This window comes from Osmerus mordax, chromosome 19 (genome assembly GCF_038355195.1).
Source record: "Osmerus mordax isolate fOsmMor3 chromosome 19, fOsmMor3.pri, whole genome shotgun sequence".
NCBI classification, from domain to species: Eukaryota; Metazoa; Chordata; class Actinopteri; order Osmeriformes; family Osmeridae; genus Osmerus; species Osmerus mordax.
The window spans coordinates 9,946,393-9,973,385 of record NC_090068.1 but is presented as its reverse complement, the minus strand read 5'-3'; the positions used below and the strand labels follow the sequence as shown (position 1 = coordinate 9,973,385).

The 26,993-nt window shown below is 46.2% G+C and overlaps 3 protein-coding genes and 1 long non-coding RNA gene across 4 annotated transcripts; all 4 read left to right on the top strand.

The window, feature by feature from the left end:
• Positions 1-440: 440 nt before the first annotated feature.
• Positions 441-21,337, top strand: LOC136963573 (fibroin heavy chain-like). Its single transcript, XM_067257726.1, has 41 exons — positions 441-636; positions 2,772-2,855; positions 3,036-3,116; positions 3,200-3,346; positions 3,526-3,552; positions 3,717-3,791; positions 5,606-5,746; positions 5,830-5,898; positions 6,023-6,427; positions 6,656-6,727; positions 7,012-7,074; positions 7,148-7,195; positions 7,301-7,380; positions 7,825-7,944; positions 8,277-8,807; positions 9,022-9,093; positions 9,160-9,582; positions 10,032-10,262; positions 10,458-10,547; positions 10,656-10,688; positions 10,789-10,860; positions 10,927-11,064; positions 13,106-13,322; positions 13,407-13,439; positions 13,572-13,826; positions 14,317-14,382; positions 14,514-14,552; positions 14,633-14,872; positions 15,067-15,180; positions 15,343-15,399; positions 15,502-15,558; positions 15,676-15,777; positions 15,957-15,989; positions 16,381-16,407; positions 16,518-16,544; positions 16,630-16,644; positions 16,773-16,796; positions 20,635-20,694; positions 20,786-20,901; positions 20,945-21,064; positions 21,251-21,337. The coding sequence occupies exons 1-41, from the start codon at positions 561-563 to the stop codon at positions 21,335-21,337; spliced, it is 4,767 nt and encodes a 1,588-aa protein (XP_067113827.1). The 5' UTR covers positions 441-560.
• A 21-nt stretch (positions 21,338-21,358) lies between these two features.
• LOC136963076 (uncharacterized) lies at positions 21,359-21,913 on the top strand. Its single transcript, XR_010878965.1, has 3 exons — positions 21,359-21,619; positions 21,714-21,749; positions 21,856-21,913. It is a non-coding gene; the product is annotated as an uncharacterized lncRNA (long non-coding RNA).
• A 522-nt stretch (positions 21,914-22,435) lies between these two features.
• Positions 22,436-23,802, top strand: LOC136963073 (uncharacterized). The gene is made up of 5 exons (XM_067257073.1): positions 22,436-22,620; positions 22,712-22,768; positions 22,856-23,386; positions 23,529-23,564; positions 23,699-23,802. The coding sequence occupies exons 1-5, from the start codon at positions 22,570-22,572 to the stop codon at positions 23,741-23,743; spliced, it is 720 nt and encodes a 239-aa protein (XP_067113174.1). The 5' UTR covers positions 22,436-22,569; the 3' UTR covers positions 23,744-23,802.
• Positions 23,803-24,165: 363 nt separating this feature from the next.
• On the top strand, positions 24,166-26,546 carry LOC136963074 (uncharacterized). Its single transcript, XM_067257074.1, has 5 exons — positions 24,166-24,269; positions 24,365-24,421; positions 24,519-24,551; positions 24,869-24,934; positions 25,042-26,546. Exons 1-5 carry the CDS (start codon positions 24,176-24,178, stop codon positions 25,086-25,088), a joined length of 297 nt encoding a protein of 98 aa, XP_067113175.1. The 5' UTR covers positions 24,166-24,175; the 3' UTR covers positions 25,089-26,546.
• Positions 26,547-26,993: the final 447 nt, after the last annotated feature.

Sequence of the window (26,993 nt, the reverse complement as noted above, 5' to 3'; positions counted from 1 at the left end):
AATTACGTCATTTAGAGTCAATTACCTCTATTTTTATTTAAGTTTTCTCTCTTTCTTTTTTTTCTCTCCATCCCTTCTCTCCCTTACTCCCCTGCCCATTCTTTCCCCCTTTTTGATTGGGTGGGATGAGATCTAGGGTCCCCCCAACTTTCTCTCTTTCTGTCTCTCTCTCTCTGTCTCTCTCTCTCTCTCTGTTTTTCTTTTTTTCTGTCTCTCTCTCTCTCCCCCTCCCTCCATTTCTCCCCCTCCATCTCTCTCTCTCTCTTGCAGGCAACCTTGCTTTGTTGGCAGGAGTGACCCAAATAAAAGCAGCCCCACCAGTCACAAGGGGGGAGAAAAGCCCACTTGGTCAAATGAAGTGATCCATTGAACCGAATGTGTGTTCTTTCTCTCTCTCTCTCTCTGTCTCAGCCAATTACCTAGTGTCCTGTCTTGCATCTCTCCTTCTTTTCCTCATTCATTCGCCCTCCTTCCTTTCCTGAAGGCCTTGGTGAGCCCTGATAGGCTTGCAGAGAATAAAACCTTGGGCTTGGGAGAGGAGAGGGACATTTGGGAGCGAGATGGCGAGAGGGTCTGTGGCCTCGTTCCTACATGGATTCCTGCTCCTCGGTCTGTGGAAGCCTTCATTGCAAGGAGGTAAGACACAATTACTACTATGGTCATTGATGCTTAGCTGCACAACACCTGTGGCCCTGATGGAACCTAAAGTTTGGCTAGAGAACTCGGCAATTGGGCATCTCTTGAGCTAGTTTGTGTTCAGATTTTTATGCATGTATGTTGCGGGGTTACTGGGAGATGCCACATCCAGCACAGGTTTCTGGGAGTGCAGGACAGGGGGTTCCTCTGCTGGCTCTGATGGTAATCGTTGGAGACAGCCTCCATAACTTTGCTGGCGGTCTGGTGGTGGGTGCAGCCTTCACCTCATCTGCTGAGATGGGCATGGCGACCACTGTGGCCATACTGTGCCATGAAATACCACATGAAATGGGTACAAAATTACAGAACACCTGCCTGGTTGTCTAGCAGTAGAGAACTGTGCAGCTATGAGCTGAGATGCTCTCCCCTCTGCATGTTCTGAAGCCATGGCATCAAGGGATGATCCACTAGTCTATATTTCATACCTGGGGTCTGATATAGTGGGGATGGAGATGATCCAAGGAGACCTCAACACTAACTCCTTCAATGTACTACTTCTATTGTTGGTTTTGTTACATTTGTGTAGAGGCACAAAGCCTTCACTGTACCTATCATTAATTCCAATAAGTTCAAGTACAAGTTTTTAGTTATATACACATGCAAGGAATTGTGTGATTTTCAGGCCAACAGTGCAAACAGTAGAGTTAGAGAATATATAGAGATAAGATATACATAAAGAAATTCAACCTCATGTAAACAAGGTACCATATTTATCTATTATATAATAGTCTGATATACTCCATTAACTATCCATCTTTTATTTATGTTTTAAAATGTTATAAAAGAAACAAATGACATAGCCCTAGGAGAATTGTATGAAATTCCCTCCTTGTAAGAGAATGCTAGTGGTACTGGATATGCACTTCCAGCCTGTTACATCATTTGGAATCACCCATGACTCCATCCCCATGAAACACAGGGATGGAGTCCGATTGGTTGTATGGTTTCTGAGTATTCATTCTCCTGTAGGTCATTGGAAGCTTGCTGTTACTACTCTTACTCTCACACACATAGAACCAATTGTAGAGTGTTTGTAATGACATCAGTGTTAACACTCGTAACACTCTAAAAACAACTTTAATGTTCATGCTGTGTTGGTCTTGTTTGCCCAATGCCAGTCTACTATATATGGCGTCCTACAAAATAAAATTGAATAGCTTCTCCAACAAGTCTTAAACACTTCTTTTTTATCTCCTGTCCAACTGGGAGGTCTGTGTTTCTGCCACCTCATTGGCAAATGACTGAAAAGGTAGTGGAGGCTAAGCAGTTTACTCTGAATGGCTGAAACATACATGGCTTACATTTTTCGTTCTGTAACCCCCATTTAAAGGGCTCCCCAATGGATCTGTCTCCTTCACATGTGGGAGTGTGACTCCTTAAAACGTTTCCTTTTATAGTTGTTCTCTATTTATGGCTATCGTGATTCATGAAATAGGATATATGTGCTGAAATGTGTGAGAATTATAACAAAATAAACATTCCTTTTGGGTGAAGAGGTGAGTCTTATCAGCTGCAAAGAAACTTAGACTTTCACCACAGGGAAGGTTATCTGTTATCCCTCAACCTTCATCCCCCATCCTGGTCTGCAGATAATGTATAAATTACATTTGACAGTTCATAAAAAACTCAGTTGTGACTATTTGCATGGCACCATTCTACTTTTTTGGCAGCGCCATTCTAGCTATTTATGCAAACAAGCTAAACCATGTGTTCTAAATTCCACAACAGGCAATACAAGGAAAACTAGGCTTCATTAGCTCTGATGGATGACTCATAGGATTGCAATGGTTCTGGTATCCCTTAAGAGTCCAGAACAATGAAAACATGGTCCAACATTAGACCAACGTTTATGTGCAGATAAGGCAATGGTTTTGACTGTTGTGGAATTAATATGGAAAACATGGTTTATGAAAAACTAAGAGAGAGACATTAGCTGTCGTTGATTCTCCACTAATGTCTTACCTTGTTGTTAGACAATAAGAGTACATAACTGTGTGTGTGTGTGTTGTGTGTGTATTTGTAGACATACTGTCTTAAATGATTTTCACAGATGTTGTTGTATTGCTTTGTTCTAGGCGTGTACATACCTGCAGGTGCAGGGGGAGGAGCAGGAGCTGGATTAGGAGCTGGGACAGGACCAGGAGCTGGATTTGGTCCAGGTGGTGGAGCAGGAACCGGATTTGGCCCAGGTGGTGGAGCAGGAACCGGATTTGGCCCCGGTGGTGGAGCAGGAACCGGATTTGGCCCAGGTGGTGGAGCAGGAACCGGATTTGGCCCAGGTGGTGGAGCAGGAACCGGATTTGGCCCAGGTGGTGGAGCAGGAACCGGATTTGGCCCAGGTGGAGGAGCAGGAACCGGATTTGGCCCCGGTGGAGGAGCAGGAGTAGGCCCTGGAGGTTTTGGTCCAGCATCTGGTGGAGGTGATTACTTATTTAGCTGTTTTAGAAAAACACAATTTAATTACTTTACAAATACAAATCTTGTTTTTACATTTTGTTTGTAGCTGGACGAGGAGGAGGCCCAGGAGGAGTTGGGCCAGGAGGAGTTGGACCAGGAGGAGTTGGACCAGGAGGAGTTGGACCAGGAGGAGTTGGGCCAGGAGGAGTTGGACCAGGAGGCTATGGAACTGGTCTTGGGCCTGGTGGAGCAGGTGAGGAGATCTACGTACAGTATAGATTATAGATGTGACAGACAAAAGGAAAGAGGAAAGAAAGTAGGAGGCTAGAAGTAAGAGAAATGTAGTTATTGTAGCATTATGCATTCTTCTCAGAAATAGCTTAATTTAGTCACACTCCTGATTCTTGCTCTTGATTCATGTTCTCTCTACAGGAGCTGGTGGTACACCTCAAAAAACAGGTAAGACTAACCCAAATTATTTAACTCAATTTCATCTAAAGATCTACATTTCCTACAAAATCAAGAAAAGAATGTCTCTGAACTTCATAGAATGCATGTACTGTATTTCTCAGTCAGTTGGTCTGTATTCTACCTTATACTAATATTTGAGTCTTAATTCCCAGGAGGTGGCTATGGTGTTGGAGTTGGAGGTCCTGGAGGACTCGGGGTTGGATTTGGAGCAGGTCTAGGAGGAGGAGGCAAATGCTTAAAACATTATTCCATCAGACTCACCACCTGTAACACAAAATATTAATGAGTTGACTTAAACCACCACACTTCAACATAACTAATCAGTTTGACGTCACTCCCGGACATGCCTCTCTAGTAATCCCCTATTATAGGCCAACATTAGTAGGCATACTCATTAACTGCCCACCCTAGTGAGCCCCCCTAATGCTGCTGATCCAGATTTGTAGATCAGATATCATTTACGTACTAGTTTAGGTGCTGTCTGATTCTGGAAACCTTAGCAGCCAAGTCCAAACAACAAAGACCATACCATAATAATCTGCATCCTCTGTCCCCAGTGCTTTACAATAAGTGGAAGTTCTCCACACTGTACTCAGTTCAGTGACCATGCCCCTCTCATAGGAAACTATAAATATTGTTCCACTGTTCAAGGTTCTGGGATTAATCTTACTAAGATTTACCCATTATTTCATTTCCTGACACAGCAAAGCCACTCTATATTGTTATAGGGGCCACATACTGACAAAACTCACATGCATACACACACTCACTCACACACACACACACACACACACACACACACACACACACACACACACAGATAAGAGCTAACGACAGCACAGCCTGATTAAGAGTGGAAGTTGTCACCTCAGACCGAGAGTAATCAGTTTTGTCCTTCTCTGTTTATGAATCCATGACATATGGCTCTCTCACATAGGAATGTTGGTGACGCTATCCGAGTGTTTGTTGGAGGTTATGCCCCAGCTCTGTGGAACCTTTGGATTCCACCCATTACGTCTTGATGTAGAAAGTGGGTCACTGTGTAAGCACAGGAAACAGACACACAGAGGTCACAGTTTCCAGTTGACCACAAGTCTTGTAATCTCCTTAGTTAATCATTCACCCATTCAACTGAATACACTCAGTCTGTGCTTAAGCTGCACAGCTTCACTATGATGAAGACCAAAACGTCCATTTTGCATTACCTGAAGAAGCATTAACTGAAGCAAGCCAACCAAGATGCTATGTATTTCAAGTTGACCTGCATCACTCATCTATGTTTTACCAGAGAAGGTTGATTACTGGTGAAGTTCTCTCTTACCTCTGTATTTGCAGTGCCTACTAGAGTGTCTATTCAAATGAGCATGGGTACTATTGCTATACAAGTATAGAAGTCCAGTGACTATGGAGTACAAAGTGAAGTAATGGGACAGCTAAGTTCTAACAGAAACGCTGTAGTCAAAGCGTCAAAGACTAATGATTGAGGTATTGTTAAACCACAGCATCCCTCACCTCAGCGTACATTGCCTCACTTTGAGTCTTCAAAGGCCTCTCCCTGGTCTCTATTATGTTCTCTCTTTCAAGTGTGTTGTATTCCCTCTCTGTTGTGTGGTAAACATTTACTGACCTGACCATAACCCAGCCCAATGAGACTTTTAAAAGGTTTTAAAGTCAAACATCCACACTTCAAACAGGTTTGTAAAAACGTCCCAGGGAACATATTAGTGTCACAATAAACCTGGCCAGGGAAATGAAGTGTTACAGTATTGAAGGGTCAAAGCACCAAACAACAGATTGAATTAATTAATAAATGAGATAAAGCCCATTTTCTAGTTCTGGGAATATAACCAGATAGGCCACAAGAGGGTACACTATCAACTTCCCAGTTCAGTCCTGCTGATCTACCTCCTGCAATAGCTTTTAATGTCTTGAAGAATTGCTTCAGATGTTCTTCACATGCTGCAGAAGGTAAAATGTTCTTAAGGTGTTTAGAAGGAAAAGTACATTTCAGAACAATAAATAAATGCCATGTTCTCATTAGGATATGGAGGCCTCGGAACAGGGGGTGTGGGTGGAGGAGTACGAGGAGCAGGTGGCCTGGGAGTTGGTGGTGTTGGATCTGGAGGCCAGGGAGCTGGTGGTGTTGGACCTGGAGGTCAGGGTGCAGGACTAGGACCAGGAGGTCAGAACGTTTTCCTTCAATCTAAAGTATTTATTTAAAAAAAAAACACTGCAAACTGTTGGTTAATTTCTGTCTCACCTCAGGTGGCTATGGAAGTTATGGCGGACCTGGTGGGGGTCAGTACCCTGGAGGCCAGAAACGCCCCAAAACAGGTACAGGCTTAGGGTGCAGTAGGTGGGACCACACTCATAGATAAAATATAGATTCTAATATTTTTTTGAAATGCTATTAGATTTGTATTTTTTTATCTAGAATTTTTTTAAACATTTGCATTAGGAGCAGGAACAGCACTGGGAGGCACTGGATATTGGCCTGGAGGAAGATATGGGCCTGGAGGTGGAGGAGGATTTGGGCCTGGAGGTGGAGGAGGATTTGGGCCCGGAGGCACTGGAACAGGTCCTGGTGGTGCTGGTGGAGCAGGTCCTGGTGGTGCTGGTGGAGTTGGGCCTGGAGGTGCTGGTGGAGTTGGACCTGGTGGTGCTGGTGGAGTTGGGCCTGGTGGTGCTGGTGGAGTTGGGCCTGGAGGTGCTGGTGGAGTTGGACCTGGTGGTGCTGGTGGAGTTGGACCTGGTGGAGTTGGGCCTGGAGGTGCTGGTGGAGTTGGGCCTGGAGGTGCTGGTGGAGTTGGACCTGGTGGTGCTGGTGGAGTGGGCCCAGGTGGAGCTGCTGTGCCAGCAGGAGGTCAGTGGTAGAACCTTACTAAAATATTCCCTCACACAGTGAAAAGTAAATACACAAATCAAGACAAAAGGAGTGACATCAAATACTTCACAGAATTTGACTTCACAATACTATTTATTTAAGTGTTCACTATCAACTATTTTTCAAAATATGATGTAAAGTGTAATATTAAGGTTAATCTTTTATTAATAAAGGGGCATTTAATGAAACTGTTTGATATTCTGCCAGTGTTTCCTCAGACTGGAGTGCCAGGGGGAGGACTTGGAGGGAAAAGCAGTGGAAAAGCCTCCAAAGTCCCAGGTAAACTACAAATCCCAGAATGAAAACTCATTATGGAATTACAAAACATGATTATAGGATGCAGAGCATGCTATTCCACTGTAGAACTTCCTAGAATGTCTGTTATTCATACAGGTGTTGGATTACCGGGACTTTATCAAGGGGGAATTGTGCCTGATCAAGGTATGTCAAACAATTAAAATGTTGCATTTAGGTGAATCTTTTTGGTGACAGTTACTCTACACAGTGTGATGTTCATCATCTGGCCAAGCAGTGAGTAATCTCTCACCCTGACTCCTATTCAGGTTTTGGAGGGCGTGGAGTCCTGCCTGGTGTTGCCACAGGATCTGGACTTGGACCCCAAACTGGTAAGTCGTCTAGTGGCTGAACTAACCAACTTCAAGTCTTTGTCCCCTCTGACTTTGTCTGCTCTCCTCCCAGGATCTGGAGTTCTTGGCCAGGGAGGAGTTGGAAATGGAGGTGGTGGAGGTCAGTGAGCCTAAATTAAAAGGATAGCTTGACATTCTTGACATAAATGTTGACGGATATTCAATTTTGTTGTTGGTTTCATAAGATGTGTATTTCTGCCTTTAGCTGGCCGAGGCGGTTTTGGTGGACAGCAGCTGCCAGGAGTGTTCCGTGGATACCCGCTCATATCACCCAAGTCAGGTACTGTACCCAAGAAAACATCAAAAGGCAATCAAATGTTAAATAGTACAGATTTCATAGTATGTCATAGAGAGTGTAAGGAAAAGGCCATACTCTATGTCCCAGTAGTGTGACCTCTTTCTCTTTGCTCTTCATGTTTCTTATCTGCCTTTTCTCATGCCATTCATTCCCATAGGAGCTGGGGGTAAATCAAAGTCTCCAGCCAAAGCTGCTGCTAAATACAGTAAGACAACAATAACCTTTAGGAGTCCAGGTTGATTAGTAGTTCCGTTTGCTTAGCAGTTTCAAGATTTAATACAATCCAATGCCAAAATCCAAACAGATAACTTGTAAACTACTGGCTTCAAAGATAAACATAGCATTACGTTTCCTTCCAGGTGGGGGTGGGGCTGGAGCCGGAGGTGGGCCAGGTCAAGGGACTGGAGCCGGTGGCGTCTTTGGCGGTGTAGGTGGAGTTCCTGGGGGAGCTGGAAGCGGTCTCGGTTTTGGAGCCGGTGCTGGAGCTGGGGCCGGCACACAGGGAGGACCTGGGGGTGCAGGTGGAGTTCCGGGTGGAGGGCCTGGAGCAGGTGGCTATGCATGTTACTGCAGGAGATAATGAATCTTTAATGACATTTAATTTTATAAAGATTCCAGACATATTTCATGTGATAGATTTTATATTATTCTTTATATAGTTTTTCACTTCATATCTTACAGGCTATGGGGCTAGTGCCAAAGCACGTAAATATGGTAATTTGCTGTACTATCTTTTACCTATAAAAGTAGCTTGACATTACTGACATTCATTATGTTCTGTATTTACTACCTCCCATCGCTCCAGGTCAAACTGGAGGTGCTGGTACCGGACTTGGCCAAGGAGTTGTACCTGCATCTGGGATTGGAACTGGAGGAGTACTAGGGGGTGGCTATGGTCCTGGAGGAGCTGGTACTGGTCCTGGTGGTGCTGGCTATGGGCCGGGAGGGGCTGGTCCAGGAGGGGCTGGTACTGGGCCTGGTGGTGCTGGTACTGGGCCTGGTGGTGCTGGCTATGGTCCAGGAGGGGCTGGTACTGGGCCTGGTGGTGCTGGTACTGGGCCTGGAGGTGTTGGCTATGGTCCTGGAGGGGCTGGTACTGGGCCTGGTGGTGCTGGTACTGGGCCTGGAGGTGTTGGCTATGGTCCTGGAGGGGTGGGTACTGTGCCTGGAGGTGTTGGCTATGGTCCTGGAGGGGTGGGTACTGGACCTGGTGGTGCTGGCTATGGTCCTGGAGGATCTGGTACTGGGCCTGGTGGTGTTGGTACTGGGCCTGGTGGTGCTGGCTATGGGCCTGGTGGTGCAGGAACTGGACAAGGTGCTGGCTATGGTCCTGGTGGAGCAGGAACTGGACCAGGAGGTGCCGGCTATGGTCCTGGTGGAGCAGGAACTGGACCAGGAGGGGCTGGTAGTGGAGGTACTTGGTTATCAGAATTATAAGATCTTATTTTGAATTGTAAATTAGGATGTCATTATTTGGGAAACAATACATTTCTATGTACTTTATGTTACAGGATATGATCGAGATGCAAAAGCTCGTAAATATGGTAAGCACCTCCTTCTTATGCTGCATGAATAAGACTGTGAGATAAAGCTGAAATGAGCATCTTTGATGGTTCCTCCTCTTTTAGGCATGCTTAGTGGTGCCCTTGGAGTCCCAGGTGGTGGACAGGGTGCTGGACGTGGAGGACTTCCAGGAGGAGGTGCTGGGGCTGGACTAGGCCAAGGAGGAGTGCCTGAAGGAACAGGCTATGGTCCTGGTGGTGCAGGAACTGGACCAGGAGGTGCCGGCTATGGTCCTGGTGGAGCAGGAGCTGGACCAGGAGGTGCCGGCTATGGCCCTGGTGGAGCAGGAGCAGGACCTGGTACTGGGTATGGTCCTGGTGGTGCAGGAACTGGACAAGGTGCTGGCTATGGTCCTGGTGGAGCAGGAACTGGACCAGGAGGTGCCGGCTATGGTCCTGGTGGAGCAGGAGCTGGACCAGGTGCTGGCTATGGTCCTGGTGGTGCAGGAACTGGACAAGGTGCTGGCTATGGTCCTGGTGGAGCAGGAACTGGACCAGGAAGTGCCGGCTATGGTCCTGGAGGAGCAGGAACTGGACCAGGAGGTGCAGGCTATGGTCCTGGTGGAGCAGGAACTGGACCAGGAGGTGCCGGCTATGGTCCTGGAGGAGCAGGAACTGGACCAGGAGGTGCCGGCTATGGTCCGGGTGGAGCAGGAACTGGACCAGGAGGTGCAGGCTATGGTCCTGGTGGTGCAGGAACTGGACCAGGAGGTGCTGGGCCAAGACCAGGAACTGGAGCTGGAGGTACTTTAGCATAATTACTGTAGAGGTATGTTAAGGGATAATGTTAAACTGACCAATTATGTTCAAGTTAGGTGGTTTCAGTCAACTAATTCATGTTCTGTGTTACAGGATATGATGCTGATGCCAAAGCTCGTAAATATGGTAAACTCATTCTTCCCCCTTCAAAGGTTTTACATCACAGCATGGATTACACCAAAGAATAAAGCTTAAATGGGCATCACTGATGTTTCTTCCTCTGGTAGGCATGCTTAGTGGTGCCCTTGGAGTCCCAGGCGGTGGACAGGGTGTTGGACGTGGAGGACTCCCAGGAGGAGGTGTTGGGGCCGGACTAGGCCAAGGAGGAGTTCCTGGCAGAACCGGCTATGGTCCTGGTGGTGCAGGAACTGGACCAGGAGGTGCCGGCTATGGTCCTGGTGGAGCAGGTACTGGACCAGGAGGTGCCGGCTATGGTCCTGGTGGAGCAGGAGCTGGACCAGGAGGTGCCGGCTATGGACCTGGTGGAGCAGGAACTGGACCAGGAGGTGCAGGCTATGGTCCTGGTGGGGCAGGAACTGGACCAGGAGGTGCTGGCTATGGTCCTGGTGGTGCAGGAACTGGACCAGGAGGTGCAGGCTATGGTCCTGGTGGGGCAGGAACTGGACCAGGAGGTGCTGGCTATGGTCCTGGTGGGGCAGGAACTGGACCAGGAGGTGCTGGCTATGGTCCTGGTGGGGCAGGAACTGGACCAGGAGGGGCAGGCTATGGTCCTGGTGGGGCAGGAACTGGACCAGGAGGTGCAGGCTATGGTCCTGGTGGAGCAGGAACTGGACCAGGAGGTGCTGGGCCAAGACCAGGAACTGGAGCTGGAGGTACTTTAGCATAATTACTGTAGAGGTATGTTAGGTGGTAATGTTAAACTGACCAATTAAGATAAAGTTAGGTGGTTTCAGTCAACTCATTCATGTTCTGTGTTACAGGATATGATGCTGATGCCAAAGCTCGTAAATATGGTAAGCACATTCATCCCCTTTTAAAGATTTTATATCACAGCATGGATTACACCAAGGCATGATGCTGAAATTACATATTTGATGTTTCCTCCTCTGGTAGGCATGCGTAGTGGTGCCCTTGGAGTCCCAGGCGGTGGACAGGGTGCTGGACGTGGAGGACTCCCAGGAGGAGGTGCTGGGGCTGGACTAGGCCAAGGAGGAGTGCCTGGCGGAACTGGCTATGGTCCTGGTGGTGCAGGAACTGGACCAGGAGGTGCCGGGTATGGCCCTGGTGGTGCAGGAGCTGGACCAGGTGCTGGCTATGGTCCGGGTGGAGCAGGAACTGGACCAGGGGGTGCAGGCTATGGTCCTGGTGGAGGAAGAACTGGACCAGGAGGTGCAGGCTATGGTCCTGGTGGAGCAGGAACTGGACCAGGAGGTGCTGGCTATGGTCCTGGTGGGGCAGGAACTGGACCAGGAGGTGCTGGGCCAAGACCAGGAACTGGAGCTGGAGGTACTTTAGCATAATTACTGTAGAAGTATGTTAGGTGGTAATGTTAAACTGACCAATTAACATAAAGTTAGGTGGTTTCAGTCAACTCATTCATGTTCTGTGTTACAGGATATGATGCTGATGCCAAAGCTCGTAAATATGGTAAGCACATTCATCCCCTTTTAAGGATTTGACATCACAGCATGGACTACACCAAGGCATGATGCTGAAATTACAACTTTGATGTTTCCTCCTCTGGTAGGCATGCGTAGTGGTGCCCTTGGAGTCCCAGGTGGTGGACAGGGTGCTGGACGTGGAGGACTCCCAGGAGGAGGTGCTGGGGCTGGACTAGGCCAAGGAGGAGTGCCTGGCGGAACTGGCTATGGTCCTGGTGGTGCAGGAACTGGACCAGGAGGTGCCGGCTATGGTCCTGGTGGAGCAGGAGCTGGACCAGGTGCTGGCTATGGTCCGGGTGGAGCAGGAACTGGACCAGGGGGTGCAGGCTATGGTCCTGGTGGAGGAAGAACTGGACCGGGAGGTACTGGTTATGGTCCTGGTGGGGCAGGAACTGGACCAGGAGGTGCTGGCTATGGTCCTGGTGGGGCAGGAACTGGACCAGGAGGTGCTGGCTATGGTCCTGGTGGAGCAGGAACTGGACCAGGAGGGGCAGGCTATGGTCCTGGTGGGGCAGGAACTGGACCAGGAGGTGCAGGCTATGGTCCTGGTGGTGCAGGAACTGGACCAGGAGGTGCTGGCTATGGTCCTGGTGGAGCAGGAACTGGACCAGGAGGTGGTGGGCCAAGACCAGGAACTGGAGCTGGAGGTACTTTAGCAAAATTACTGTAGAGGTATGTTAGGGAGGGATGTTAAATTGACCATTTATGTTAAAGTTAGTTGGTTTCACACAACTCATTCATGTTCTGTGTTACAGGATATGATGCAGACGCCAAAGCTCGTAAATATGGTAAGCACATTCATCCCCCTTCAAAGGTTTTACATCACAGCATGTATTACACCAAGGAATGAAGCTGAAATGGGCATCATTGATGTTTCCTCCTCTGGTAGGCATGCTTAGTGGTGCCCTCGGAGTCCCAGGTGGTGGACAGGGTGCTGGACGTGGAGGACTCCCAGGAGGAGGTGCTGGGGCTGGACTAGGCCAAGGAGGAGTGCCTGGCGGAACCGGCTATGGTCCTGGTGGAGCAGGAACTGGACCAGGAGGTGCTGGCTATGGTCCTGGTGGAGCAGGAACTGGACCAGGAGGTGCTGGCTATGGACCTGGTGGAGCAGGAGCTGGACCAGGTGCTGGCTATGGTCCTGGTGGAGCAGGAACTGGACCAGGAGGTGCTGGCTATGGACCTGGTGGAGCAGGAGCTGGACCAGGTGCTGGCTATGGTCCTGGTGGAGCAGGAACTGGACCAGGAGGTGCTGGCTATGGTCCTGGTGGAGCAGGAGCTGGACCAGGTGCTGGCTATGGTCCTGGTGGAGCAGGAACTGGACCAGGAGGTGCTGGCTATGGACCTGGTGGAGCAGGAGCTGGACCAGGTGCTGGCTATGGTCCTGGGGGAGCAGGAACTGGACCAGGTGCTGGCTATGGTCCTGGTGGGGTAGGAACTGGACCAGGAGGTGCTGGGCCAAGACCAGGTACTGTAGCTGGAGGTACTGTAAGATAACAGCTATAGCAGGCAATAAGAATTTGTTATCAGTCGTATAGATGTTTACTGGTGTCAATCAATATATGCATGTTATATTTCACAGGATATGATGCAGATGCAAAAGCTAGAAAATACGGTAAGTTATTATCTAAACTCTGTATTATCTATTCTGAATTTGTCATCACAAATATGTATTCGATAGTAAATAGTAGAGTATTCAGTGATTATCCATGACGGTTCCTCCTCTGGTAGGCATGCTTAGTGGTGCCCTTGGAGTCCCAGGTGGCGGACAGGGTGCTGGACGTGGAGGACTTCCAGGAGGAGGTGCTGGGGCTGGACTAGGACAAGGAAGAGTGCCTGGTAGTCAGGGCAATGGTCTATATGGATTAGGTGTTGGTTATGGACCAGGAGGAGCAGCAGCAGGGACTGGTCTTGGGCAGGGAGTGGGACTTGGGTCTGGGCTTGGAGGAGGAGGAGGAGGAGTGCCTGGCCGAGGTGTTGGAGCTGGAGGTATATTATCTACGGATTTAGCAATGGCAAATAACTGATAGCTTTGTTTGTATAAGCTAACTAGTTGCATGCTCTATCCCATAGGATATCCTGGTGGTACAAAGACTCAGAAATATGGTAAGAAATGTTTCACCATGTCCAAATGTTACTATATTTTGTTGTCAATCTGTTATTGAGCATTTATCTCCAAACCTAAATCATATTCTATTTCCATAATATACTTTAATCACTCTGTTGTGGTCCGCACAGGTCCCGGTGGAGGTGGTGGAACCCCTGGTGGTGGTCTTGGTGGCAGGTTCGGTGTCCCTGGAGGAGGTGCAGCCCTGGGAGGAGGTGCTGCCTCACCCTTTGGCCCTGGGGCAGGAGGTGTAGGAGGAGGGGTGCCTGGGGCCGGGTATGGAACTGGAGCAGGAGCAGGTCCAGGAGCAGGTTATGGTCCAGGAGGTGGATATGGAGCCGGGGCAGGGGCAGGGCCTGGGGCTGGATATGGACCTGGCTCAGGAGGTACTAATAGCTAAATGACTGATCTGATCAATGTAACTTTGTTTTTCAGAATCTTGTTATTAATGAAAGAAACGTTTTTATTTATTATTTCAAGGATACGGACCAAGATCAAAAGCTGCTAAATACGGTATGAGTATTCATGATCCATCAACTTGATGATTATGCTCTCTATCCGAATGTTTTACCTGTGCACCTGCCACCTCACCCATCTGACATCTCTCCTCTTCCCTGGGTGGAGCAGGGGGTGTGCCAGGTGGCGGTGGTGTCCTTGGCATTGGGGGGGTGCCTGGTGGTGGCGCTGGGGCTGGACTAGGAGGCAAGTTTATTGGTCGTACTGGTCCAATATTAAGAGTTAATTCATACACAAACACATGGGTTACACATTTGTTCAGATATGTCTTGGTGGGGGACCAGGGGAGATGAAAAAAATAAAACAATCAAACTAATTAAATGTTTAAAATATGGTCCAATTGCTAATTGTCTAACATAGGAGGATATGGTGTCAGACCAGGGGGCTATGGAACTGGACCTGGTGGCTATGGGACTGGACCTGGGGGTAAGTCTGTACTGATATTGGAGGGGGAGCCGGGGAGGGAAGCAGGTACATATTGCTGTAACAAAGTGTTTGGTTAAGTTTGTATTCTGCTTTCACTGTTTAATCACTGATAGTCTGTTTGTGATCCTCAGGATATGGCCCTGGAGCTGGATCTAAAGCAGCCAAATATGGTAAGAATAGGTTTCCTTTCAGATTTTACGAGAAATGCATTTAATGTAATGTGTTATTTTCTTATATTTCTTGCCTAAAGGTCAACCAGGTGGGACTGGAGGAACAGGGACTGGGACTGGAGCTGGTGCTGGGGCAGTAACAGGAACAGGAACAGGAACAGGAACAGGAACAGGAACAGGTGCTGGAGCTGGAGCTGGAGCTGGGGCAGGAACAGGAACAGGTGCTGGAGCTGGGGCAGGAACAGGAACAGGAACAGGTGCTGGAGCTGGGGCAGGAACAGGAACAGGAACAGGTGCTGGAGCTGGGGCAGGAACAGAGGGTAAGATGCTTGAAAAGGCCTTCGGGTACAGCATAGAGTAGGTCATGGGGATAATAACATGACTTTACAGAGAATAACATTGATGATTTTCCTATTCTCGTGCGTTCCTGGTAGAGCTCGCGCAAGCAAACTTTCAGAATTTAGTTGATTTTAAAAGAAGTAGGTGGAGGTTTGTTTTGTTTGTCTTTACAAAGGAGTGTCGGGTGGAACAGGAAATGGAACCGGAGGCACAGGAGGTTCAAGAGTCACACCTGCCCCAGGAGTAACAGGAGGTCAAGCAACAGCGGCAGGCACCGGGGCAGGAGCAGGTTAGTCATATCCAGGGCCTTTCATATACATATATAACAAGAAGCAGATTATGCGACCACATATCAAATGTATCTATGGTTGATACTTTTTGGTAATCTCATCTGCTTCTTAGGCAGATGTTCTCACTTCTAGTCTCTCTCTTCCCATCCTGCTCTATCCAGGTGTCCCCGATGGTGCTGGAACTGGAAAAGAGGGCAAGGATGGTGATGGAGCTGCAGGTACAGGTTTGTAAATGTTAAATCAGATGAAGGCATGGCAGTTGAATCAACAGTCCATTATTTATGTATTCATGCATTCCACTGCATTTACCTTTGTTTAAGGTGAACCAGGTGGTGCTGGGGGAGTTCTAGAAGGATCTGGAAGTTCTGGAGGTGACGGTATGCCTATAAAATAGCTTAACTTAACATCTTAAATATATACAGTATATTAAGATATAACAGTTAATTTCCTTTGTGTGGCCAAGATGGGTTCGTTGATGGGGTTGTGTATGGTAGGTACTGGCATCACAGGTGGACCAATAGATGGAGGGATTGAAGGAGGACTAGACATAATCACTCCTGGTGGGACTGGAATCCCCATCATTGGTGGGAAACCAGGTAAGACTGGAAATGAACTCTTCAGGTCCATAGCAGTCTAAAGAACAATAGCGAATGGCATACAATAACACTCATAGAACAAATTAGTTCATTCATACTGCTCACAATTTCTATATCTAGCCTTGCCACTTTCATCTGCATCATCCACATTGTCATTTTCTTTGTGCTCTGCTTTCAAGACAAAACCGACCTTGGGGGGACCCCTGTTCCAGGTGTGGCTTCATGCTGTTGACATTCCTGATCTTTTAAAATTCATATCTTTCTGCTTCACCATCTCCACTCTATTCTCCTTGCCACCCCATCTCAATGGCACTACTTCTCACCATCTGCGAAGGAAGCTTAACCATTAGTCTATGTCTGGTTAGCTTGTTCAAATGCAACCATCACTGGCGTACTCTTTGTACTGCGGTTATTCTGAAAGCATTTTTACTTCCCTGTAGGTTTAACAGGAGCATTTCCATCTAGGGTTTTCCATCACTTTAGTATTGAACCCATTTTTACACTATATTATGACCAAGAAATGTTTGTACAAACGTTTGTATGGATTTATTGTAGCTTTTTGCATTGAGGGTGTTTATTGTAAAAGTAAATGTTCTTTTACAGGTGGAACTGGAGTTCCAGTACCAGAAAGTGAGTGATGTTTTTTATTATAATTGTAAAATAAATATATTTTATGTTATGACTGCATTCAAAGTTATATTTACTGTGTAACAATATGATTTTTGTACCTGTGATTCTAGTTGGTGCTGGAGTAGTCCAACCCAGTGGTAAGTTTCAGTTGTTTACTGATTTAAGAGTTCATAAAACGGATTTATTATTTCTTAACTATGTTCCCTTCCCTTATATGTACAGCTGGGACAGGTGTTGGTGAGTATCATCAACATTTAACTCATAATTTTGTAAAGCATGCACAAGGTGAACAATTGCCTCTAACATTTTGTGTTTCTCAAAAAATATTTCATCTTCACTTGGATCGTTCTTCCTCTGCTCTACAGCTGGAGCAGGAGTGCCCTCTAGAGGTGAGGATGAGCATAAGCACATCACAGTTTTGTGTCAGTGACAATACCCTGTTCAGTGTCTCTACCTCTCCTTCACATTATGTGATACATAATCTGGTGGTGTGACTTGTGTCCATAGTGTTTTTGCAGCAGACTCAGGTCAGAGCCAGTCTGGTGCTGGGAGTGTTGGGTAGACATGTTACATTCCGGGGAGACTTCAGATTAATATTGGCATGAAAAAATATATATAGCCAAGAGAGGAGTCAACTGAAATCTGTATACTGAACTGCCTAAAGTCAGGACCTATATAACATGGAATCCCTGAATGATATGAAACATTTGGTCTCTTCATCAGGTTCTTCTGGTTCCTCGGGTATTGGGATTGGTGTGGGGTTTGGATCTGGTACGGGTGTTGGTGTTGGTGAGGGTACTGGTATTGGCATTGGTATTGGGTACGGCTCCGGCGGGAACTCCGGGGGTATCGGGGTCGGTCTCGGTATCGGTATCGGTTCCGGTGGTAAAGATGGAGGAGGAGGTAAAATATCCGCTGGTACAGTGTGTGACTGACCAGACTATAACATGACAGCGGTATGGCTGGGCTGTGACTTCTACTAATGGCCTTGTGGTGAAAACAACAACTGCTGGGTTTGCTGATGGTCTGCTTTGGTGCACGGTTTTTACTAATTATGATTTTGAGCCAGTGTAAAGATAAAATACTCATAAGATAACATTATAATGTTTGAAGTGCATATGGACCATTAAAAAGTTCTAATTGAATCCTAAAATGTCCTAACAGTGCTCTAACCCTGTGAAAAGGTCAATGTTTTGATTTGATTAGATTAGTCTGGTCATGTGGTCTGGCTGTCTGACTGACATATAGAAAGGTGATTGGACTTCTTTCCGCTGGCACCAAGAAACTAATCAATAATATCGTCAACAATAATGAAGACCAAACTAACCATTAAGTTATGCTGCCCCTGACGGATTGTTCAGAAAGAAACTATAACACTTTATCAGAGTAACAAAATATATAAATAAAATCTGGTAACACTTTATTTTAATTTAAAGCCTTTATAAACTATTTGTTGACTAATTAACCTTTAACCCCACACAGAAGATTGTTGTTAGTTAGTAATTTATCTCCAAATTTGTATACGTGGTTTACAAAAAATAATTATTAATACGTCATTCCCAACACATAAGCAATTAGTATACATAAACGCAACTGTGCAGCAATGGATTGCAAATGTTCAACAAGCATGACTTTCAGAGTAAAACTAGCTGCAAGCAAACAAAGGCAGTATTGATGACAAATCCAGTCCCTTTACTAACTGTGTTAGCCAGGTAATGTTAAGTTTTAAGGCCTTGGACTATGTCTTAGCAGGTTCGGGCACAGGTATTGGTATAGGTATCGGTATTGGTGCCGGCGGAAAATCCACTGAAGAAGAAGATAAAGGTGATGGTTGCATGAAGCACATTTTACCAGAACCAACTGTTGTAAAATGTCAGAAAATGTAAAAGTTTTCTGTAAAACAGCACCCATATTGAATAACATTAGATGATGCTGTGCTAAAAAGTTTTTAACAAGAGGAAATGGAAACCATTGTGACAGTGGATTCCAGAACATAATCTCCACATCAGTGTGCATTGTCGGGGTCAATATTGGGGACTAAGTGACTTCTCATAATGACCTTGTGGTGAAAACAACAACTGCTGGGTTTGCTGATGGTCTGCTTTGGTGCACGGTTTTTACTAATTATGATTTTGAGCCAGTGTAAAGATAAAATTACTCATAAGATAACATTATAATGTTTGAAGTGCATATGGACCTTTACAAAGTTCTAATTGAATCCTAAAATGTCCTAACAGTGCTCTAACCCTGTGAAAAGGTCAATGTTTTGATTTGATTAGATTAGTCTGGTCATGTGGTCTGGCTGTCTCAGACATATAGAAAGGTGAAATTGGATTTCTTTCCGCTGGCACCAAGAAACTAATCAATAATATTGTCAACAATAATGAAGACCAAACTAACCATTAAGTTATGCTGCCCCTGACGGATTGTTCAGAAAGAAACTATAACACTTAACCAGAATAACAAAATATATAAATAAAATCTGGTAACACTTTATTTTAATTTAAAGCCTTTATAAACTATTTGTTGACTAATTAACCTTTAACCCCACACAGAAGATTGTTGTTAGTTAGTAATTTATCTCCAAATTTGTATACGTGGTTTACAAAAAATAATTATTAATACGTCATTCCCAACACATAAGCAATTAGTATACATAAACGCAACTGTGCAGCAATGGATTGCAAATGTTCAATAAGCATGACTTTCAGAGTAAAACTAGCTGCAAGCAAACAAAGACAGTATTGATGACAAATCCAGTCCCTTTACTAACAGTGTTAGCCAGGTAATGTTAAGTTTTAAGGCCTTGGACTATGTCTTAGCAGGTTCGGGCACAGGTATTGGTATAGGTATCGGTATTGGTGCCGGCGGAAAATCCACTGAAGAAGAAGATAAAGGTGATGGTTGCATGAAGCACATTTTACCAGAACCAACTGTTGTAAAATGTCAGAAAATGTAAACGTTTTCTGTAAAACAGCACCCATATTGAATAACATTAGATGATGCTGTGCTAAAAAGTTTTTAACAAGAGGAAATGGAAACCATTGTGACAGTGGATTCCAGAACATAATCTCCACATCAGTGTGCATTGTCGGGGTCAATATTGGGGACTAAGTGACTTCTCATAATGACCTTGTGGTGAAAACAACAACTGCTGGGTTTGCTGATGGTCTGCTTTGGTGCACGGTTTTTACTAATTATGATTTTGAGCCAGTGTAAAGATAAAATTACTCATAAGATAACATTATAATGTTTGAAGTGCATATGGACCTTTACAAAGTTCTAATTGAATCCTAAAATGTCCTAACAGTGCTCTAACCCTGTGAAAAGGTCAATGTTTTGATTTGATTAGATTAGTCTGGTCATGTGGTCTGGCTGTCTCAGACATATAGAAAGGTGATTGGACTTCTTTCCGCTGGCACCAAGAAACTAATCAATAATATCGTCAACAATAATGAAGACCAAACTAACCATTAAGTTATGCTGCCCCTGACGGATTGTTCAGAAAGAAACTATAACACTTAACCAGAATAACAAAATATATAAATAAAATCTGGTAACACTGTTTTAATTTAAAGCCTTTATAAACTATTTGTAGACTAATTAACCGTTAACCCCACACAGAATATTGATGTTAGTTGGTAATTTATCTCCAAAATAGTTTATACATGGTTTACAAAGAATAGTTATTAATACGTAATTCCCAACACATAAGCAATTAGTACACATCAACGCAACTGTGCAGCAATGGATTGCAAATGTTCAACAAGCATTACTTTCACAGTAAAACAAGCTGCAAGTTTCCCAGTGAATATAGAACAAAGACAGTATTGATGACAAATACAGTCCCTTTACTATCAGTGTTAGCCAGGTAATGTTAAGTTTTAAGGCCTTGGACTATGTCTTAGCAGGTTCGGGCACAGGTATTGGTATAGGTATCGGTATTGGTGCCGGCGGAAAATCCACTGAAGAAGAAGATAAAGGTGATGGTTGCATGAAGCACATTTTACCAGAACCAACTGTTGTAAAATGTCAGAAAATTCTTAAGTTTTCTGTAAAACAGCAGCCATATTGAATAACATTAGTTGATGCTGTGCTAAAAAGTTTTTAACAAGAGGAAATGGAAACCATTGTGAAGGTGGCTTCCAGAACATAATTTCCACATCAGTGTGCATTGTTGGGGTCAATATTGGGGACTATGTTAATTTTAATGATTTGTTTTTGCAGGCGCTTCACTTGGGGACATTGCTGGTGGGCTTCCTGGAGCCAAACCTCTAAAGCCTCCAGGTAAGATAAAGAATGAACAGGCTCCGAATGGATGGTTTTTGGGCTGTGTTCTCCTAAGTTACGCTGGTGCTCAGGTGCTGCCTACCCATAGGTGTCCCAAGAGGAGACACACCTGGTGAAGGAGATGGTGAAGGTGCAGAAGTCATCGAAGGAGGTCCAGGAGGAGTTGAAGGAGGACCAGGGGGTGTGGGAGGAGGGCCAGGAGGAGTTGGAGGTGGACCAGGAGGTGTGGGAGGTGGCCCGGGAGGAGTTGGAGGTGGACCCGGAGGTGTGGGAGGTGGCCCGGGAGGAGTTGGAGGTGGACCAGGAGGTGTGGGAGGTGGCCCGGGAGGAGTTGAAGGTGGACCAGGAGGTGTGGGAGGTGGCCCAAGTGGAGCTGGAGGAGTAGGAGGAGGACAAAATGGCACCATAAAACCACCTAAGGGTACTTGTCATAATACGTTTAACATTACATACTAGCTATGTGGCTAGAATTTTGCCCAGTCTCTGATGCGATTATGATAAAGGTAACCATAATTAAAATGAGGATCATTATGGCTTGTGTCTGCACCTCCAGGATATGGCCCTGATGGGGCTGGCAGCCTGGGTGCTGGAGGAGTGGGAGGAGGTCCTGGAGGAGTTGGAGGAGGTCCTGGAGGAGTAGGAGGAGGTCCTGGAGGAGTGGGAGGAGGTCCTGGAGGAGTTGGAGGAGGTCCAGGAGGAGCAGGAGGAGGTCCTGGAGGAGTTGGAGGAGGTCCAGGAGGAGCAGGAGGAGGTCCTGGAGGAGTTGGAGGAGATCCTGGAGGAGTTGGAGGAGGTCCTGGAGGAGTTGGGGGAGGTCCTGGAGGAGCAGGAGGAGGTCCTGGTACAGGAGTGACCGGAGGGACGGGTCTTGGCCCTGGGGCCTCCGGTGGTGTAGGAACTGGAACCCCCAAACCTGGCAAAAGTGAGCTACATTTGTTGTCAGTAGTTACATATTTTTGCTGCTTATACTGCCAGTTACAACTAACTGACAAGGATTTATCTTGCTATCAATGCAGGCTATGGAGGAGCTGGAGCTGTCTTACCCGGTGGTGGTATGTTTATTTTTATCTTGGCTGCCCAAATGCTTCAATCAGTTCAACCCCCCAAAAAGTTCTCTTTTTGGATTACGAAAATGTAACAACAAAGCTTGTTTCTTAGGTTTACGTTATCCAACGGGAGCTGGAGTGGGACAGGGATCCGGAAAGCCAGGCAAAGGTACATTTACACATTCTCTATGTTTTTTTTACAGTTACATTGTTATGTTTCTACTTACTGCATATCAAACATCTGTTTGGAGAAAACAATTTAGTAGGTTAATGATAACATTTCTCTTGTACTTAGGATATGGGGTTCCTGGCCAGTTTGGAGGGGGACGGGGAGGGGTCGGGCCAGGGGGCTTTGGTGCTGGTCCTGGGGGCTATGGACCAGGTGGGGCTGGAACTGGTCCTGGGGGCTATGGACCAGGTGGGGCTGGTGCTGGTCCTGTGGGCTATGGACCAGGTGGGGCTGGAACTGGTCCAGGGGGCTATGGAGCTGGGCCTGGGGGCTATGGACCAGGTGGGGCTGGAACTGGTCCAGGGGGCTATGGAGCTGGGCCTGGGGGCTATGGACCAGGTGGGGCTGGTGCTGGTCCAGGGGGCTACGGACCAGGTGGGGCTGGAGCTGTACCAGGGGTCTATGGAGTTGGCCCAGGGGGCTATGGAGCTGGTCCTGGAGGATATGGAAGCAAACCAAGCAAGAGGGGTGGTGCTGGAGGTGCTCTAGGTGGAGCTGGCAGTCTCGGGGCTGGAGGACTAGGAACAGGACCAGGAGGACTTGGCAGAGGCCTCGGAGGAGGCCTAGGAGGGGGTCTAGGAGGTGGTCCAGGTAGCTATGGACCTGGTGGAGCAGGTCCTGGAGGCTTTGGTGGAGCTGGGGCTGGTGGTGAGTTCCACCTCAAGCTATATACTTTATCATTGTTTGAAATCAGCCTTAGTATTTTATCAAAGTACATACAACATTTACTTATTTTCAGGTCCCAGATATCCAACTGGTGCAGGAACAGGGACAGGCACTGGAAAACCACCCAAAAGTATTTCACAAACAGACTACACAGCTTATTTCCTTAAAGGGTATGGTCTTAATATTTACACTAAGCTTATTTACCTTACCCTTCCAGGCTATGGGGGAGCTGGTGGCAGTGCTGGAGCTGGACGAGGTGGCTACGGACCAGGTGGTGCTGGAGCAGGACCAGGTGGTTATGAACCAGGTGGAGCTGGAGCTGGACCAGGTGGTGCTGGAGCAGGACCAGGTGGTTATGGACCAGGTGGAGCTGGAGCTGGCCCAGGTGGTGCTGGAGCAGGACCAGGTGGTTATGGACCAGGTGGAGCCGGAGCTGGACCAGGTGGTTATGGACCAGGTGGAGCTGGAGCTGGCCCAGGTGGTGCTGGAGCAGGACCAGGTGGTTATGGACCAGGTGGAGCCGGAGCTGGACCAGGTGGTTATGGACCAGGTGGTGCTGGAGTTGGACCAGGTGGCTACGGACCAGGTGGAGCCGGAGCTGGACCAGGTGGTGCCGGAGCTGGACCAGGTGGTTATGGACCAGGTGGAGCCGGAGCTGGACCAGGTGGTTATGGACCAGGTGGAGCCGGAGCTGGACCAGGTGGCTACGGAGGTGGAGGAATGGGAGCAAGGAAACCAGCTAAATCAGGTCCATATAGTGATGGGTCACACACAAATCTATAAACAATAGAGCTCATCCAACTCAGAATTCACCTATATACGAACATAACCGTTAAAAAAAGCGCTATTGCACCTACTTATTTAACCCTTCTCTTCTTCCATACTTCTAGGTTATGGCTCCTTGGGCGGTGCGGGTTATGGACCAGGTGAGGAAGAAGTCAAGCTTTGACAGCCTGTACACATAATGAGTGCATGTTCAGGCATATTTATACTCTATTACATATCCATCTCACATACATTAAAAGACCTAGACTCTAACACACCTGTACCTGTCCCCCAGGTGGAGGAGCAGGGGCGAGACCAGGAGCAGGAACAGGAGGGCTAGGTGAGCTGCTGCCCCCAAAGTTGACCTGTCCAACAGGGGTACCTGGTGTGTAGGTGTAGCAGGTGTTAATGCTCCACTATGAAGCCTCTGATTGAATTTAGACCAGGCTAGGCTTCGAGTTAATCTGTCCTCTTTCCAGGGTATGGCTCCCTGGGTGGAGCTGGATACAGACCAGGTGAGAGGGATCAAGTAACTCCTATAGCACTAGATGTCAATGTTGCAGACCCTGCTCATAATTACAGTACAAGCACTCTAGGCCTAAATTCACTGTTATGTATGTTTGCAGCACGCTCACACCTGCGCACATTATTCAGTCAACCAGAGATCGGCGTAGCTGAGTGTGCAGTAGTTTGGCTATCCTTGGACACCAGTCTTGGTTGTTGAGAAGCTCACCAGTATTGTTCTTTGTTCCAGTGTTTCGAGTAGCCCAACATGTTGTTTGCTTGTTCTCCAGGTGGAGGATCAGGAGGAGTGCCTGGTGCAGGAACTGCAGGGGGAGTAGGAGGTGACCCAGGGCGGTTACCAGGTGAGCTGGAGAATCTCTATTCAACATCTTGCTAGTTGTGCTCATGGAGGGTGGAGTTTCTATGTGGTCCTGACTACAATGTGTCTGTTCTGCAGGAGGGGGTACTGGCTATGGTGGTGGTGGTCCTGGTGGTGCTGGTCCTGGGTATCCAGGTAACACATCAATGCCTCTCTTGCTTTTGATGTTAATATGAAAAGATAAATTCCCTTCAGTTTTTTATTCTGAGTAATCTGGGTTGGTCTCTTTCAGGTTCTCTAGGATACGGAGCAGGAGGACAGAAATGTAAGCATACTCTCCTCTGGCATCAACATCACAGCACACATGGTGCAATTAATTACAGTCATGACCACACACACCCCACACACACACACACACACACACATACACACACACCACATGTTATTCTTGGTTGACTCCTTCCGCTCTTTCTATCTCTTCAAATTAATATCCCAATTACCTATAGAAATAAGACTGTTTCAGCCCATTTGTTCATGTCTGTTCCTGTGGTAACCAGGGATTACTGCAACATCTTCATATGTCAAAACACACTAAACATAAGGTCACAGTTTAAAACAGCTTATTCTCGTTATCTCCTGCAGCCAAGGCAGCAAAAGCAGCCAAGTATGCTGCCATGCAGGCCTTCCTGGGAGCAGGGGGCTATAGAGGTAAACCAGCCCACCGATTTACGTGATATTATCATGTAAGCCACAGTCACAGGAAAGTCCCTCAAAGAGGTATTACTGACACTAACACACAGTCCTTGCTCTGTCAGGGGGTGCTGGATGCCAGGGTAAATACTGTGGCAGGAAGAGGAAGTGAGAGACCAACAGAAGGAAGTGACCTCATTAAAAAGTGGTGCTACTGCCTGATCCCGAATGTATTTTTTTTTTACTTGCCTTGGAAGCTACTGCTTCGTTTGTACACGAGATATGAACGCCAATTTATAGAGTTTGACCTACTGTACCAAAGTTTTTGTTATTTCAATGTGCATTGTCACTCACTTTAACTTGTTCAGCTACTAGCCCACACCATGAATCCTGCTTGTGTATAACACTGATACAGAGGACCTCTACAGTGAACCTCCCTAAACCTGTCTGTACAGTATGCTGGCACTTACAACCTTTGCTGAGGCTTAGACACCTGGGTTATATTTACAGGATGGCTTCAGGTGCACAAGCTGCATTGGTTTTTCTTAAAACCTTGGATTTTAAATGTGTCACATGTTTGTGTGTGCTTAAATCTGTCCCATGGTTTCCAGAGACAACGGCTGCTGGTTTAGTAGGGAACTGTGAAATAGAAATCAGGATATGTCTGAAGAGTAGTGCTTTGGCTACTGTTTTAAGTGTATTTGAAGATCTCTTAACCTTCTAAAGCAGTGTGAGTCTGGAGCAACTCTTCTATTTCAGATAATCATCTTGCATCAGCAACGTCTAAAAATATGGAAGCTTATCATCCCTTAAGCTTTTGGCAAAGGTTATATTAGGATCTTTTGAAGTCATCTGTAGGGCCTTTACATAATATATTTCAAGCTATTTGATACTGGCATCATGTGAATGGCTATGTTAGATATGTGAAATATTATCAGTGTCTTAAAAACATATATTGGTGTTGGGGCAACCATATGGGTTTAGTTTGTGTCTGAAAATGTGCATGTGTCATGTCTCTTTTTTATGCAACACTGAGGATATGATTATGATGACATTTGGCTTGTACATTAGCAGTTCATGAAAGCTAAATGTTTGGAAACATTATGATGACACTCACCACAAGCTGGGTATCAATGCTCTACTGAGGTCAGCATCGTATTTCTGATTGTTTTACCTCCACTGCAATTTTGTTTTATTCACTCTGAACTTGACAGTTCATGTTTACTTAGATTTTTAAATTATGAAATAAACCAAAGATATTACAATTTGCCATTTAATCTCTGTGCAGGATTGTATGTGCGTTAAGAATACGTATTGTGTGTATGTCTGAATTGTAAAATCTTTTCAACATTGCCTCCACTATGGTTACAAAGTCAAGTGCTTTATTTTGTGCTGTTTTTTAATTCTCTCTGACACCAATATTACCTGTGATGTCAATTTGAATTAAGTGTCTGAGTTTGACACAGTTTTGGGCTTACCCTTGTGTTAATATCGTTGAGCCCTGTCAAAAATAATCAGTGTTTTTGTCATCTGTGGTTGTTTTAATCTGATTTTTAAAGAGATAACAATGCACCTTTTTAACAGAACACGGTTTGTAAGACTTTCTTTCATAATTAAAGAAATGACCAGAGCACTGTTTGATGACTATTAGTCTGTATAACACATGATATCTTTTACCAGAACATTTCTACCAGTGTAAAAGTTGAAATACCAGTACCAGTTGAAATAATGAACTACAAATACATGCACTGTCACCATTACAATTAATACAATAACCCCACAGAAGTGAGAACGAAATGCACGTCGGCTTCCAATTAATTTTCAATGAAACCGGGCGTTGATGCTCGCGTAAAGTATCAACGCCCAATTCATTGAAAATTAACATGCAGGGTAAGGGGATTGGCTGTTGTGCCATACCATTTTAGACTCTCCTCAGCAAACTGAAATAGATAGCCCTCTCTCTCTCTCTCTCTCTCTCTCTCTCTCTCTCTCTCTCTCTCTCTCTCTCTCTCTCTCTCTCTCTCTCTCTCTCTCTCTCTCTCTCTCTCTCTCTCTCTCTCTCTCTCTCTCTCTCTCT

Excerpts from the sequence above, each read along its gene's own strand:
- LOC136963573 (XM_067257726.1), top strand. The coding sequence starts at position 561 with ATGGCGAGAGGGTCTGTGGCCTCGTTCCTACATGGATTCCTGCTCCTC. Across the intron at positions 3,553-3,716 it reads TGGTACACCTCAAAAAACAG|GAGGTGGCTATGGTGTTGGA; the intron begins GTAAGACTAACC and ends CTTAATTCCCAG. Across the intron at positions 15,778-15,956 it reads CATCATTGGTGGGAAACCAG|ACAAAACCGACCTTGGGGGG; the intron begins GTAAGACTGGAA and ends TCTGCTTTCAAG.
- LOC136963073 (XM_067257073.1), top strand. The coding sequence starts at position 22,570 with ATGGACCTGGTGGAGCAGGTCCTGGAGGCTTTGGTGGAGCTGGGGCTG. Across the intron at positions 23,387-23,528 it reads AAGGAAACCAGCTAAATCAG|GTTATGGCTCCTTGGGCGGT; the intron begins GTCCATATAGTG and ends CCATACTTCTAG. Across the intron at positions 23,565-23,698 it reads CGGTGCGGGTTATGGACCAG|GTGGAGGAGCAGGGGCGAGA; the intron begins GTGAGGAAGAAG and ends CCTGTCCCCCAG.
- LOC136963074 (XM_067257074.1), top strand. The coding sequence starts at position 24,176 with ATGTTGTTTGCTTGTTCTCCAGGTGGAGGATCAGGAGGAGTGCCTGGT. Across the intron at positions 24,270-24,364 it reads TGACCCAGGGCGGTTACCAG|GAGGGGGTACTGGCTATGGT; the intron begins GTGAGCTGGAGA and ends TCTGTTCTGCAG. Across the intron at positions 24,552-24,868 it reads CGGAGCAGGAGGACAGAAAT|CCAAGGCAGCAAAAGCAGCC; the intron begins GTAAGCATACTC and ends TATCTCCTGCAG.